We start from the raw sequence: 16638 nt of genomic DNA, 5'->3' as shown, positions 1-16638 counted from the left end.
AAGTTTAATTTTGATCCCGTGACAATGAAGGAAAGATGATTTGTTTCTTGGATGGTGCATGATTTACAAATGAACTTGAGGGGTGCAGGGGAGGGGGTTTGTTGTGTTCCCATCTGCTCTCTGCTCTTGTTCTCCTGGTCAAGGTCACAGGTTTGGAAGGTCCTTGAGAAAGAATAAAAGCAAGTTACTGCAGATGCTGGAATCTGAAACCAAAAGAGAAAATGCTGGGAAATCTCAGGAGGTCTGGCAGCGTCTGTAAGATGAGAAGAGGGTTGGACTCACCTGGGCTCGAAATGTCAGCTCTTTTCTCACCTCACACGTACCGCCAGATCGGCTGAGATTTTCCGGCATTTTCTCTTTTGGTTCCTTTAGAAGAAAGGTGAGTTGCTGCAATCCAGCTTATAAATTAGTCATCTGTAGTGCAAGAGATGCACTTTTAAAGTTGTATCTGGGCAGCTATCAAGTGTTATGATTTATCCTGTGTGGTTTCTTGCTTTGTACTATTGGAGTTGCCAGGCTAGTGGAGAACATTCTATCACATTCCTGACTTGTGCCTTGTAGATAGTTACTGCAGAACCCCTAGCTTCTGAATTGTTGCTATAGTTGCAATATTTTGATGGTCAGTGGTAACCCCCAGGATGTTGATGATATCGGGAATTTGGTGACATAATACCATTGACTATCGAGGGGAGATGGTTATATTTTCTCATATTGTAAATAGTCATTGCCCGGCACTTGTGTGCTACAAATGCTACTTGCCAATTAGCAGTCAAAACCTGAATGTTGTTCAGGATTTTAGGCATCTCGGTGCACAGTTTTTCAGTATCTTGAGGAGTTGCAAATGCGACTGAACACTGCAATCATCACTGAACATCTCCATTCTGATCTTAAGTTGGAGTGAAGGTCACTGATGGCATTAGCTGAAGATGGTTGGGCTTAGGACACTACGCTGAGGAACTCCTGCAGTGATATACTGGAACTGAGATGATTGGTCACCATCATAATCATCTTCCTTTGTGCTAAGTATGGCTCCAACCAGCGAAGGGTTTTCCCAATTCTCATTGATTTCCATTTTTGCTAGAATTCCTTGACGCCGTGCTTGGTCAAATGTTGCCTCGATATCAAGGATGGTCACACACACTTCATCTCAGGAATTAGGCTGTTTTGTTTGGATCAAGGCTGTGAAGAGATTAGGAGCCAAGTGCTCCTGGAAGAACCCAAAATGAGCCTTAATGAGCAGCTTATTGCTGATAAAGTGCTACTCCATAGCACTGCTATTAACATCTTTCATCCCTTTGCTATGATTGAGGGTAGATTGATGGGGTGGCAATTGGCTGGATTGGATTTATCCTGTTTTTCTGTACAGGACATACCTAGGCAATTTTCCACATTGCTGGGTAGATGCTGGTACAGTAACTGTGCTGGAACAACTTGCCTAGGGCACAGCTAACTCTGAAGCACAAGTCTTCATTACTATATCTGGGTTATCAAGGGCCAATAACCTCCGCCATGCCTTTAGCTGTTTCTTGCTATCACATGGAGTAAATCCAATCAGTTGAACCCTGGTATGTATTGGAGTTGTGCTTTGAAATGTGACCCTAACCTGAGCATGACAGTATTCAACATTCTTAAATTACCAGCATTGATCTGCCAGTAGATGTTCACTCGATATGTGATCACTCTACCTTGCAACTGATATTCTCTGCTCGCTATCATTTAAATTAAAAGAGCAAACATTTCATTTGCAGTTTGCAAAGTTAACTGTCACATCTTGTTTGGGGAGCGGAGGAAGCAGGGTGAGAATTGGCATCAGGAAGGTGAAGAAAGGATTGGAATCAGTTCTGAACCTCACACTCCCAAGTCAAACCTGCGAACACAACCTCAAGGCTGACACATGAGGATCAGCCACTTTAGTGAGGCAGTCTGGCCAGAGATATTCAGTCATCTACACAAACAAGCTAGCACTTTCACGAGCAGAGAGATAAGGGACACCAAAAGAAAATATATGGGAAGAAAGTTCAAATCAAGTACCCAGATCTTGGTTGTATGCAGACATGACAAACCACTTTATACAAGTATCCCTAGGTTAAATTCGGTCTGCTCACTGTTCTATTACTTTTTCATTCATATTCCCAATCCCAGCACAGATGAACATTTCAGGCTTGAAGTCTTTAACTACTATAGACATTATTTACATCAAAGGAGACTAGTATTTCTGGGGCAAAATTTCCAAACATGCCCCTTCCACTAGGTAAGCTTTTTACTTATGGATTGCCATAGTTGGACCACGCAACTCTGTTTGCATTTCCCACTGTAAGGCTACAGCAAATAGAGCACAACTTCACACAGAACTGCTATGTAAACACATCCCACTATGCAAAGAAGTGTCTCCATGGAGAGGAAGAGATGCACATGCATGCATTGACAAGGGGAGAAGGGCACTAATGGGTAGAAGGACAAGGGTGAGGGGGAGTGTGCCCTGTGAGGTAAAGGTAGGGAGCAGTGTGCCCAATATGGCAAGGGGCCAACTGGAGGGAACACCAGCAGATGATGCTGAATATTTGCAAGAATTGTCCAATTAGTCCCACTCCTCTTGCATCCTCACACTGCCTTGGCAATTGTACCTTTTTCGATATACGAGAAATTCCGTTTTAAAAATTACTACAAGAGCCATTTCCACCATCTTTTCAGGCAGTGTATTTCAGGATACAAATGAACGTGAAAGATAAAGGCAATTTTATATAGACATGGTGGCCGATAGTTAAAACCTTTCACCTACCTGGAGCATAATGAAAATTGCTACTGGCTTTACATAACAAAATACAGTAACCGCCTGACAGGTTGTCTCAAGAGTTTTGTCTTTTTGTTGATTTTATTAAAATATTTCATACCAATGATTACAGCCACAAACATGATTTCTAACAAAAAAAATGATCAAGGAGCAAGAGGGCGTGTGTAAGGGATAGAGATTAAAAACTTATTCAGCAATCGGACGCTGGGACTCACAGTATCAATGGCCGTAACAACACAACAAAATGATTCAGGTTGAATTCCTAGTCTGGTTTCTACTTCACATTACAACTGACATTATAAATTCTCATTCTAAACAGAAGAAAAAGAAATAACCTTGGACTTTTTTTCCTTTAACGTTAAAAAGGTATTTTGTGAAAATTCATGGTGTAAAGATAATACGGTTGCTTCAAGTCCCTTCAGGTACACCTGATGCAAGTTCTATTGCTACGTTTTAGAGTGTGCTGACTGATTTAATGCTTGCAGAATTAGACGTTAAAAACAAAGTTTAAATAAATTCATCGGGTTTTTCATTTTAAAATTGAGAGATAAAGCAGAAAGGCCAACCTCTCATTTCCAGAGTTATCGCCTAATCCCCACACACTTACTGTAGTGCTCCATGCAACAAGCCAAGTAAAAGCTCACGTGCTGCTTATTTAATGAAACCCATTTCTAGTTCATAGTGATTGTATTCAGGGCAGGGCAAGACAAGGTGGGGGAAAGGAATGGCAAGATATGAACACGCTGGCAGAAGGAAAGATGCAATCTTTGGGGCAGAGCGGGGGTGGGGGGGTGAGAAGGAGTCAGGATCAGACTGCCCCACGGATCTCCTTTCAACTGGAGAAAGGATAGGTAAATGTCAACCTTACCTGAACGTGTCAGGTTGAACTTTGAACATACTAGATGCATTATACACAGGTTTTTTTTCCCTCCCCCATGGGGTGGGGGTACAAGGTCAGAAGGTATAGTTTCTGAACTTGGATATGATGCATCTTTCACCAGATACTGTAACTGGGAGGACTGCAGTTACCCGAGTGGGGCTCTCTGAACCTCTATAGCCACTATTAACAAAGACTCTGAAGGGACTTGGTGCAAGTCACCAAGTAAACTAAGACAATAAAATCATGAAGTTATTTTTTTTCGCCTGAGAATCTTGTGCACTGACAAAGCATCTCCATATGCAAAAGTAGGAAGTCTTGTATATTTTCACTTTTTCTTTTTAAAAAGTATATTCACAGCTAAACAAATCTGTGGCTTCTACAAAACTGTACACAGACAGAGTACATTCATGGCTGACTTGAGGTACTACAAGGTTTTTTTCCTTTTCATACAAGGTCACAGAATTACAGACGTCAATTGGAAATGCAGTAAGACTCCACACTTTGCTTCTGTTTAACTGCATAAACTACACTTTGCAGTCCCAGTTTTTTTTTTGCTGTGAACTTCAGGGCTACTTCCTAGCGGAAGGTTAAAGGTCAAAAGGTGAGGAATGCCATTTCTTTTCTTTTCTCGAGAGTTGCTATTGGTCAGCTGGGATATCTCTGTCAGGTTCCGATTTGGCTGTCTGGCTTGGCGATGGCGTGTGCGAAGGGTGGGCTACTGAAGGCATCCCATGTTGCATGGGGATGGCACCTGCTACAATTCCTTCAACTGCAGCGGCTGGGATACCTGCTGCTGTTACTCCGACCACTCCACTTGGAAATCTGCAACGAACGAGACAACCGTCAATGAACTGTCCGAGTATAGGGTTGCCGAGCTTAGCAACAGGACTGTTACACAAAGGCCGAGGTCTAGATGGGATGGCTCAGTGGCTAACTCAGATTTGGGTCTAAGCAGAACTCACCAACAGGTTCAAAGGGACATGATCTGAAAATTAGTATTAACCCAGTTTGAAACTTAATTCAGGAAAAAACATATTCACACACTGCTAACAGCATGTACAACAGGCAATCCTAAGGTTGTACTGGATGCAGAATCAACTGGCTTTCAAAAAACCATTCAATATTTGCCTGGGAAGTAAGCGACGTGCACAAAGGTGCGAAGAGATTGGAAATGCTTGGTCGCTATCTGTGTAGAGTTTGCACTTTCTCCCTGTGTCTGCATGGGTTTCCTCCCACAGTCCAAAGATGTGCAAGATAGGCTAAATTCTCCCCTCAGTGTACCCGAACAGGTGCTGGAGCGTGGCGACTGAGGGATTTTCACAGTAATTTCATTGCAGTGTTACTGTAAGCATACTTGTGACTAATGAATAAATAAACTTTTCTTTACTTTAAATGGGATGAATAAGAGGAGACATGATTAAGGAAATGGCAGAAGAGGTTCAATGGGTTGCATGGCCTATTCTTGTACAAGCTTTCCATTCCTCAATGCTTCTGGAAAGTGCGAGGATGATTGCTGAGAATAGAATTAGATTCAGCCTTAATTCCTCTTTATGTCTGAATATTCCACTGATGTCTATTGCTAAATTTCCATGTGACGGACAGGGGGTGGGGTGTGGAAATGTATGCAATGAGGTGGCGCTATTGGTTCATTTTAGATCTGAGATTTCTAAATTCTTATTATTCAAAAGGTATTAAGGAATATGGATAAAAACAAAATACTATGGATGCTGGAATCTGAAACAAAGACAGAAAATGCTGGAAAATCTCTGCAGGTCTCACAGCATCTGTGGCCAGAGAACAAAGCCAACATTTCAACCCTTCATCACAGCTAAGAGCAAAGGAAATCAGAAGAGATTTATACTATAAGGGTGAGGGGGGCATAAGACAAAGGGGATGTAAATGAGGATGAAGAATTTGATTTGATTTATTATTGTCACATTTACAAATATACAGTGAAAAGTATTGTTTCTTGCAGGCTATACAAAGCATACCATTCATAGAGAAAGAAAGGAGAAAGTACAGAATGTAGTATTAATCATAGCAAGGGTGTAGCGAAAGAACTTAGTGTGAGATAGGTCCATTTAGGAGTCTGACAGCAGCAAGGAAGAAGCTGTTCTCGAGTCAGTTGGTACGTGATCTCTGACTTTTGTATCTTTTTTCCGATGGAAGAAGGTGGGAGAGAGAATGTCCAGGGTGCATGGGGTTCTTAATTACACTGGCTGCTTTTTCAAGGCAGCAGGAAGTGTAAACAGAGTCAATGGATGGGAGGCTGGTTTGCATGATGGATTGGGCTACATTTACAACTCTTTGTAGTTTATTAGAACGTAAGAACTGGGAGCAGGAGTAGGCCAACTGGCCCCTCGAGCCTGCTCCACCATTCAATAAGATCATAGCTGATCTTTTTTGGACTCAGCTCCATTTACCTGTCCACTTACTGTAAACCCTTAATTCCTTTACTGTTCAAAAGTTTATCTATCTTTGCCTTAAAAACATTCAAAGAGGTAGCCTCAACTGCTTCAGTGGGCAGGGAATTCCATATATTCACAACCCTTTGTGTGAAGAAGTTCCTCCTCAACTCAGTCCTAAATCTGCTTCCCCTTATTTTGAGGCTATGCCCCCTAGTTCTAGTTTCATCCGCCAGTGGAAACAACTTCCCTGCTTCTATCTTACCTATTCCCTTCATAATCTTATGTTTCTAGAAGATCTCCCCTCATTCTTCTGAATTCCAAAGAGTATAGCCTCAGTCTACTCAGTATCTCCTCATAAGCCAACCCTCTCAACTCTGGAATCAACCTAGTGAATCTCCTCTGCACCCCCTCCAGTGCCAATATATCCTTTCTCAAGTAAGGAGACCAAAACTGTACACAGTACTCCAGGTGTGGCCCCACCAGCACCTTATACAACTGTAACATAACCTCCCTGTTTTTAAACTCCATCTCTCTAGCAATGAAGGACAAAATTCCATTTGCCTTCTTAATTACCTGCTGCACCTGCAAACCAACGCCTTCAGATTCCTGCACAAGGGTACACAGGTTCCTCTGCACAGCAGAATGCTGCAAATTTTTACCATTTAAATTATAGTTTCTTGTGGTCTTGGATAGAGTAGGAGCCATACCAAGCTGTGATACAACCAGAATGTTTTCTATGGTGCATCTGTAAACGTTGGTGAGAGTTGTCGCTGACATGCCAAATTTCCTTAGTTTCTGAGAAAGTAGAGGTTTTGGTAGGCTTTCTTAACTATAGTGTCAGCATGGGGGAACCAGGACAGGTTGTTGGAGATCTGGACATCTAAAAATGTGAAACTCTCGACCATTTCTATTTTATCCCCATTGATGTAGACAGGGGCATGCATATTCTCCTTTATGCTTCCTGAAGTCGATGCCTTCATTTTGTTGACTTTGAGGGAAAGATTATTGTCATCACACCAGTTCACCAGATTATCTCATTCCTGTACTCTGTCATGGTTTGAGGTAAGACCCACCACGGTGGTGTCATCAGCAAACTTGAAAATCGAGTTGGAGGGGAATTTGGCCACACAATCATAAGTGTTCAAGGAGTATAGAAAGGAGCTAAGAACACAGCCATGTCCGACACTAGCGTTGAGGATGATCGTGGAGGAAGTATTGTTATCCTTACTGATTGTGGTCTGTAGGTTTGGAAGTTCAGGATCCAGTCGCAGAAGGCGGAGCGAAGGCCCAGGCCATGGAGTTTGGAGATGCATTTCGTAGCAATAATAGTGTTGAAGGCTGAGCTATAATCAATAAATAGGACATAGGTGTCTTTGTTATCAAGGTGTTTCAGGGTTGAGTGCAGGGCCAGGGAGACGGTGTCTGCTGCGGCAGTAGGCAAACTATAGTGGATCCAGGCAATCCGGGAGGCTGGAAGTGACTCGTACCATGACAAACTTTTCAAAGCTGAGACGATGCCAAAAGTGTCCATTAAGTAATCAGAATGCATGAATGGCAGAACAGTGGTACAGATGATTAAGGCAATTGCCAGGGTGGGCTTGTGGTACAGCAAGGACAGCAGGAATGGAAGTGAGAAAGAAGAATGATAAATTGGATGAATGAGATGAAATAAGATAAAATAAATGGAAATAGGGTGAAGGTGGAAGGGAGTGTTCATACTCTGAAGTTGCTGAACTCAAACGTTCAGTCCAGAAGGTGTAAAGTGCCCAATCGGAAGGTGAAGTGCTGTTTCTGCAGTTTGCACTGGGGTTCACTATAGCATTGCAAAACCCCAAGGATGGGCATGTGGACAGGACAGCAGGGTGGTGTGATGAAGTGGCAAGCGACAAGGAGGTCTGGGTCATGCTTGCACATGGACCATGGGTGTTCAGCAAAGTGATCACCCAGTCTACATTTGCTCTCTCCGATGCAGAGTAGACCGCATTGGGAACAGCGAATGCAATAGAGCAGATTGAAGGAGATGCACATGAAGCGCTGCTTCACCTGAAAGGGGTGGTTAGATCCTGGGATGGTGAGCAGGAAGGAGGTAAAAGGGCAGGTGTTGCATCTTCTATGATTGCATGAGAAGGTGCCATGGGCAGAGGGTGAGGTGTTGGGTGTGACGGAGGAGTGGACCAGGGTGTCCCAGAGAGAACAGTCCCTGCGGAATGCTGACAGGGGGGAGGGGAAGATGTGTTGAGTAGTGGCACCATGGAGTTGGCGGAAATGGTGCATGATCCTTTGAATGCTGAGTCTGAGTGGGTGGAAAACCACAATAGAGGAAGGAAGAACGACATATCAGCAGCACTATTTTGGAAAGTGGCATCATCAGAACAGATGCGGCAGAGGTGAAGGGACTGAGTGATGGGCTGGATTCCTTAAAGGACATGGGGTGTGAAGAGCTGTAGTCAAGGTAGTTGTGGGAGTCAGTGGGCTTGTAATGGAAACTAGTGGACAGTTTATCACCAGAAATGGAGACAGAGAGGTGCTAGAGATGGACCACGGGAAGATGATAGAGGGGTGGAAATTGGAAGCAAAATTGATAACTTCTTCCAGGTCCAGACAAGAGCAATAAGTGGCATCAAAATAGTTGTCAGTGTACTAATAAAGAGTTGTGGGAGGGGGCTGGAGTGGGACTGGAACAGGGAATGCTCCATATGACCCATAAGAGACAGGCATAACTTGGGCCCATGGGGGTGCCTAAAGTCACACCTTTTATTTGGAGGAAGTGAGACGGTCGAGTGAAAGAACAGTTCAGCCAGACAGAGAGTGGGGTTGTTCAGATCTCTGTTTAAGGAAGAAGCGAAGAGCTTTGAGGCCATCCTGGTGGGGAATGAAGGTGTAAAGGGATTGGACACTCATGGTGAGGAGGCGGTAGTTTGGGCCGGGGAACTGCAAGTTGTTGATAATGGCATAGGGCATCGGAGGAATTGTGGATGTAGGTGGGAAGGGACTGGAGAAGAGAGAATGGAGTCAAATAGGAGGAAATGAGTTCAGTGGGGCAGGAACAGGCTGACACAATGGGCCTACCGGGGCAGTCCTGTGACATCTACAAGGCATTAGGTACAGATTAGCCTGTGTGTCTTGTACAAATTAATGCAGTCGATGAAACAAGATTGTAAGGAAACCCTGAACAATGGGGTTCATAAATTACAGGCTGTGTCACAATAATTAGTATCATCATGCTGGGATATACAGAACCCCAGGTTCACTGTGCCTAAGACGGAAAACTCTAATTGTAGAACCCGATCTGCATTTGCATAAGATGTGAAAGATAAATGGCGGGTCCACCATGACTTGCTCCTTAAGTGTCCTTTCAACAAAGCTTTCAGCCACCTCTTCACTATATCTTGTTCTTTGGCTTGGCACTCATGTTTCTCTGGTGTCAGCTCTGAGAACCGCATCAGAAATGCGCCAGATACATACCTGCACGCTGTGACTGCTGCTCACTCAGGTGTAGACAGCATTGAGAGTGCAGTTCAGAAAGCCTGGCCCAGGCTTCAGAGTGGTGAGTACCTGCAGCCAATTGCCTCAGTAAGAATCCATGAAGAAGTCCCTACCCTACCTGTAAGCAGCTCCATTCAGTTCGGGATGTACGGCCACAGGATCAATGCCAGTCCATTGAGCAGCTGCTGCCAAATACTCTTTGTTCACACAGTTTTTTAAGGTATCCGGAATGCGGCCTGTAGAGAAGTAAACGTAGGAATTAGGAGCAAGGGTAGACAAGTTCAGCACTTCCCACCTGCTCCACCATTCAATCGGATCATGGCTGATCTTTCAAATCCACCTTCCAACCAATTCCTCTTATCCTTTTTTTTAAATCAGAAATATGTCTATCTCCCTTTCAAAACCATTCAGCAATTCAGACTCCACCAGGCGATGGAGCTCCACAAATTCAATACCCTCTGCGAGTAGTAGTTCCTCTCCATCTGTTTTCAATCTACTGCCTCTCAACCTGTGACCTCTTGTTCTAGATTGACCCATAACAGGAAACATTTGGGCTACATTTACTTTATCAACCCTTCTTAAAATTTTATAAGCCTCCATCAGATCCTCTCTCATCCTTCTAAACTCCAGCGAGTACAAGCTCAAACTGTTTAATCGCTCCTCATACATCAATCCCTTCATCCCCAGAATCAATCTGGTGACCCTCCTCTGAGCTGCCTCCAATGTCACTATATCCTTCCTCAAATAAGGAGACCAAATCTGGACACGACACTCCAGATGTGGTCTCACCAACACCCTACACAATGGCAACAACACTTTTTATACTCCAGTCCTTTTGCAATAAATGTTAACATCCCATTTGCCTTTCTTATTATATGCTGCACCTGCATATTGACTTTCTGCGATTCATGAACATAAGACACCAGATCCCTCTGCCCAGACACATTTTGAATCTGTTTTCCATTTAAGTAATAAATTGCCTTTCTATTTTTGTTTGCCAAAATGGATAACGTCACACTTATTGGCATTAAACACCATCTACCAAATTTCAGCCCCTTCTTCTAGCCTATCTATATCCATTCATAGAATCTTTACATCCTCTTCGCTGTCTACTTTTCCACCTATTTTAGCATCATTTTGCTACATTACACTCTCCCTGCTTGCAGATTATTTATATAGATGGTAAACAGTTGAGGTCCAAGGACTGACTCCTGTGTCACCCCGCTAGTTACATTTCACTAGTCAGAGAAGGACTCATTTATCCCAACTCTTTGCTTTCTGCCAGTCAGCCAATCCTCAATTCAATCTAGTACTCTACCCCCCAATCCCAATCTCACCTTCTGGATCAATTCTTTTGTGGCATCTCGTCAAACACCTTCTAGAAGTCTGGATATACCACATCCATAGGCTCCACTATGCACCTTGCTGGTTATGTCCTCAAAGAACTCAAACAAGTTTGTCAAGCTGACTTTTCCTTCATAAAACCATGGTGACAATTGAGCTTTGACTTTCCAAATGTTCAGTCATCTCCTCCTTAATGATTGATTCCAGCAACTTGCCCACCACAGAGGTCAAACTAACTGGCCTATAGTTTCCTACTTGTTGCTTCTCGCCCTTTTTGAATAAGGATGTCACATTAGCATGTTTCCAATCCACCGGGACCTTACAGAATCCAAGGAATTTTGAAATATCACAACCAATGCATCCACTATCTTTGCTACCGCATCCTTTAATATCCTCAGGTGCAGGCTATCAGGTCCCAGGACTTCTCTGCCTTTAATCTCATTAATTTATTCAATACCCTCTCCCTAGTGATGGTTATTGCATCAAGGTGCTCTGCATTAACTACAGTTTTTGGAAAATCTTCATTATTCTCTACTGTGAAGACAGAGGCAAAATATTGATTTAGTACCTCCGCTATCTATGTTCCCCATTAATACCTTACCAGTATCATCCTCTAAAGGGTCAACATTTACTTTAGCTATTCTCTTCCTCAATTTAATGCCTGGGCAAGCACAGGAGCTAACATGCAGAGGAGGATGACAAGACCACCCAGTCAGAAGTCTGAGGCAGGTTCACCCTCATACAATCCCTTCCTCAGCAGCCCTGAGGGACAGTCACCCAAAATTACACACGTATACCTCTCTGAAAAACATGATTAGAGAAATGACAGAGGTCTGGTCACCTGCTCTCGCTCGTGGGCTTTCATCTAGAAGTGCCCTGCGGGGATAGGCTGCCTTGGCAAATCTCTTCCTTTTAATTTAAAATCCCCTAGTAATCTTTCCTTAGTTATAATATTCTGATTTTCTGTTCTATAACATGCACCCAAAATTACACATTTAATCTGCATTAAAAATGAGGAAAAACTACATCGCAACATACAATCATTTGAAGTATTATTGTAATAACCAAATACTTGTGTCTTATATCGTGAACACAAATTTATATTTTACATGAATATAACTGATTCACCCATATAGCAGATCTCTTCACATATACCTAAGTTTATGGGTTAAAGCACGTCCTGCGATGCTGGCAACTTCCATACTTAGATAATGCTGTAAATCTGTTAACTGCTACTAAACGCGAGTCATAGGGAGGCCACCAAGCTACAGGGTGGGGAGAAAGCCGAGCTGAGCCACAGAAAGACAGATCATTTATGCTACTAGAGCAGCCTTACTCCTTTTTTTAATCCACTGCATGGTCAAAGTACACCTTGCAAGCGGAAAAGCAACGACACATAACTGCCCTCTTGTGGCAGGATAAATACTTCGCTCAACAGCAGAACGGCAACAGCTCAACACAAATGATTGTATTTAATCAATTGTACCAGAGTTTTGCAACATTGATCAATCATTTAGACAGTACCTTAGTACTACACATAACAGCACCAGCTCTGAATCTCCACTCTCCCACCCAACTTTTCTTTCCCCCTCCTGAAGGAATCAATGCCCTTTCCCAAGGTGCAGTAAAACAATACCTGTGATAGCTCTGCGAATCTCTCGAGCTGCCTCCTCTCGCACTTCAATGGACGCCTGCTCGCTGTACCATGCTGTGTGCGGGGTGCAGATAAGGTTTGGTGCATCCTTCAGGGGTCCCTGACTAAAGCTGGAAGATGACAAAAGTAAAATATCTTTTTAAAAATTCCAGAAATTTGATTTAAGAAAAACTACAATTCTGAGAAACGTACAGAAAAGTAGAGAAAAAGATAACAACACTTCAGAGGCACAGATAGCAATGTGTCATTTGTTCTTTTTCCAGCTGGAACTGGAAAAGCCTTTTCTCCGCAAGAAGAACCCACTAATCCCTCTCCCCGAATCCCAGCAAATTTTCTCACTTCAGATAAATATCCAATTCCCTTTTGAAAGCCACGTTTGAATCTGCATCCATTACACCCTCAGGCAGTGCTTCCACACATTAACCAATCGCTGCATAAGAAAACTTTCCCTGATATTTCCTTTGGCCATTCCTCTCAAATCCGAATCCTCCGGTTCTCGCTCTCTTATGTTAGCATCTAGTCTCCTCTCACAACCTTTGCTTCTCTTATTAGTTTTTCACTTCCCCTCAACTTTCTATATTCATCCTGGTTCTCATTGTATTGTCAACCTGATATATGTCAACGTGCACCCTTTTCCTGCTTCGTCTTCCTCTCCAGTGCTTTCGTTAGCCAGGGAACTATGGCTCTGTTAACCCTAGCTTTCCTCTTGTGGAAAATTACCTCAATTGTGGCCCAACTATCTCCTCTTTAAAAACAATCCATTGTTCTATCACAGTTTTGCTGCCAACCCTTGACTAATTTCCCTTGGTCAGATCAGTTCTCAATCTACCAAATTGGCTCCCACTTTACTAATGATATCTACGCTCCTTTGCTATAGCTAATCTAAATCTTACACTACCACTGTCCCCCAAATCTTCACCTGACTGATGCTTGATCCATCTGACCCAGCATACTTGCCAGAAGCAGCTCCAGCAATGCCTCCTTCCTTGTTAGGCTGGAAACATACTGATACGGAAAATTCACCTAAATACACCTCAAACTCTTTCCCTCTCTGTCCTTCACTATTACTATCCAGGTCTATCTTAGACTTAAAGTTCGCCATTATAACTAGTCTATGCGTTTTTTGCCCCTTCATGATTTCCTTTATTCCTCTATGTCATTTCCCCCAGTTGGTGACCTTTAGAATACACCTTGTAATGTATCTGAACTTCTATTGTTTCTTAGCTCTAATCAAATAAATTCTGTTCTTGATACCTCTAGGGCATCCTCTCTCTCCATCATTATAACATCCTCCTTCATCAATACTGCCACCCCTCCTCCTTCCCTATCTTTCCTGAACACAGTATATAGGTCTCTTTTCCTACTGCAACATGGTGATGCCTGAACCTCATTAATTTTATTTACTATACTTGTAAATTCACATACATGCATGACAAACACAACTTCAATCTTACTGCATTCCCTCTTACACCGACCCTACCTAATGCCCATTTCTTACTCCAGTGTGAGCAGTCACACCCTCTCCACCCCCTCCTTTTGTGCATCCTGTTTCTTCTTTCTCTTCTGCTGAGTTAACATAAGTACTCACCAATAACATTGGCAAACCATCCCCAAAGATACTGGTCTTGGCCCTTTAAGATGCAACCCACCAGGCCCCAATGCCACTAGAACCAATCCTAACATCCTAAGAATCAATAAAACTCACTCCTGCACTATCTTGTGAGCCACGTATTCATCTGTTCAATCCTCACTAATATATGGCATTGGGAGCATTTTGGAGATTACCAACTTTGACCTACACTGCAACATAGCATTATTCTAGCAGGTTGCTAGCATTACACTATTACACACCTGCGTACTTTCTGCTGACTGATAGAGCATCTACGCAGTGCACATTCTGGGCATGCTCTTTAAACTGTCTCACTCCAGAGGAGCTCCACAATAAACTGTAATTTCTTTTTGAGAGGTAAGTCTGGTACTTTGCAGATTCGTGTGACCTTAGCACAATTTTCTCCCCATCTTTGCTGAAGGTGCTGACTCCACATTCAAAACAATTTTTATTCGGGTAAGCTTGGGCAGTGAGTGCCAACAGGCTCCTTGACAATGTGGGGCATTAAAAGAACTTGAACCTGTGGGGATCTGAATTTTCTTTTATTCACTTATGGGACAAGGGTGTCACTGTCTGGGCTAGCATTTATTAACCATCCCTGACTGCTCTCCATTTCAGAGGGAATTTGAAAATGAACTATTGCTGAGGATCTGGAATCACATGTGGGCCAGACAAGGTAAGGATGTCCTTCCTTAAAAGGACATTATTGAATCAGATGAGTTTTTACAATGATTGACAATGGCTTTCATGGAGATTGCCAGATGTTTTTATTCCAAATTTTTAATAAATTCTAATTTCACCATCTGCCATGGTGGGGTACAAACTCTGGTTCCTCAGAGTATTAACTTTGGTTTCTGGATTACTAATCCAGCGACAATACCAATATGCCACCACTTTGCCTGTGGGTTCTTCTCAGTCAGTTTGGCTCAATTACTCACTGAGGCTTTGACAAAGGGTGATTGCGGGGTGGGGACAGTAAAGTGTACAAACACATTCTGAGAAAAAAAAATCATCTTGTCCCTCTCTTACCTGCCCGCTCATGCCACCCAGCCCCACCAAACACAGACAGTATAAAAATGAAGGAAACTAAACATGCATACCAACCAGCCTTGAACAACCCACCTCCCCTTCCTTTTTGAAAGCCACTTTGCCCTACATGCTGTACTTCACCTGAAAGGTTCTGATTCATGAACATCTAAAGCTGCCCCTCGTATCCGTCCATCCTTCAGCGCCTGGCTCAGTGCTTTCTCATCCACCAGCCCCCCTCGTGCTGTATTCACCAGGAACGCTCCCTGACGCATCTGCGAATTGCGTTCACAGTATTACCAACAGAAACAACAGGGCAACATTGAGAGATCAGAAGTAAAATAGTTCCATGAACTAATTTAACATCAAATTAAATAACACAGTAACGTACTGTAATATACAACAAAGGCAACATTCTCTGATGCACAGATTGCCGCTCAATAAACCAGATTAATTAACTTCTGTAAAAGTTCTTATGTATTCAATGACACTAATCAGTTAGCATCTGAACTGACAGTTAATACCTACAGGAGTGACCCCAACAGAATTAAAGCCACTTGAAATTGTGCATATAAAGAATTAATTGCAAAGAGAGCGAGATTTACACATTATCAAAATAGCCAATTTTGCAAACTAGCCAATTTTCAAATCAAGGGCTTGGCAACTCACAAGTATTCAATTAGCTGATTGTACCAATTTATTAAATTACAAACAATAGTTACAACTTTTAAAGCTCATTTATTAGTGCCACAAGAAGGCTTACATTGACACTGCAATGAAGGTACTGTGAAAATGCCCTAGTTGCCACACTCTGGCATCTGTTCGGGAACACTGAGGGAGAATTTAGTATGGCCAATGCATCTAATCAGCGCATCTTTCAGACTGTGGGAGGAAACCCACGCAAATACAGCGAGAATATGCAGACTCCACACTGACAGTGACCCAAGTCAGGAATCGAATCTGGGTCCCTGGTGATGTTAAGCAGCAGTGGTAACCTCTGGTAATCTCTGGAATTCTCTGCCAGTTGAAGTGGTGGAGGCTACCTTGCTAAATATTTTTAAGACACGAGTTGATGGGTTTTTGATAAGAGAGGGGATTAAGGGTTATGGGTAGAGGGCGGGAATGTGGAACTGAGCCACGACAGATCAGCCATGATCTTATTGAATGGCGGGGCAGGCTTGAGGGGCTAGATGGCCTACTCCTGCTCCTATTTCTTATATCCCTTATATCTTATAACCAGTGTGCCACTTGTCCTAACTCTCATTCTTAACAGATAATCTTGACGGATATGGCATTAGTGGTCAATGATGCACTTATGGGCACAAAGACTATGAGCAGTGAGCTCTTATAAATTGTCATCTTGCACCACATGACATGAATTAACATAGTACAGACAGGGGATGAAACCTGGGGTGTTCACAGTCTGTATGGTTCAGCAAG

The 16638-nt window shown here is 42.9% G+C and overlaps 2 protein-coding genes across 5 annotated transcripts in view; both read right to left on the bottom strand.

The window, feature by feature from the left end:
• The window catches only part of LOC145351299 (spondin-2-like), a 65403-nt gene extending 65052 nt beyond the window's left edge, over positions 1 to 351 (bottom strand). The window contains exon 1 of the mRNA XM_080200925.1: positions 283 to 351. Coding sequence (XP_080057051.1) covers positions 283 to 351 — 69 coding nt within the window. The remainder of the gene's footprint in view (positions 1 to 282) is intronic.
• A 2490-nt stretch (positions 352 to 2841) lies between these two features.
• LOC145351939 (C-terminal-binding protein 1-like) overlaps positions 2842 to 16638 on the bottom strand; it is a 90237-nt gene continuing 76440 nt past the window's right edge. For all 4 annotated transcript variants that reach the window (XM_080201742.1, XM_080201746.1, XM_080201743.1 and 1 more), the window contains 4 exons: positions 15343 to 15473; positions 12546 to 12673; positions 9684 to 9801; positions 2842 to 4493 (listed from right to left, as the gene is read on the bottom strand). In XM_080201742.1, coding sequence (XP_080057868.1) covers positions 4310 to 4493; positions 9684 to 9801; positions 12546 to 12673; positions 15343 to 15473 — 561 coding nt within the window. In that variant the 3' untranslated portion in view covers positions 2842 to 4309. The remainder of the gene's footprint in view (positions 4494 to 9683; positions 9802 to 12545; positions 12674 to 15342; positions 15474 to 16638) is intronic.

The sequence above is a fragment of the Carcharhinus amblyrhynchos genome, chromosome 13 (assembly GCF_965287045.1).
Source record: "Carcharhinus amblyrhynchos chromosome 13, sCarAmb.v2.hapA, whole genome shotgun sequence".
Taxonomy (NCBI): domain Eukaryota; kingdom Metazoa; phylum Chordata; class Chondrichthyes; order Carcharhiniformes; family Carcharhinidae; genus Carcharhinus; species Carcharhinus amblyrhynchos.
Note: the sequence above shows the minus strand (reverse complement) of the source record. Positions and strands in the feature narration are given on the sequence as shown.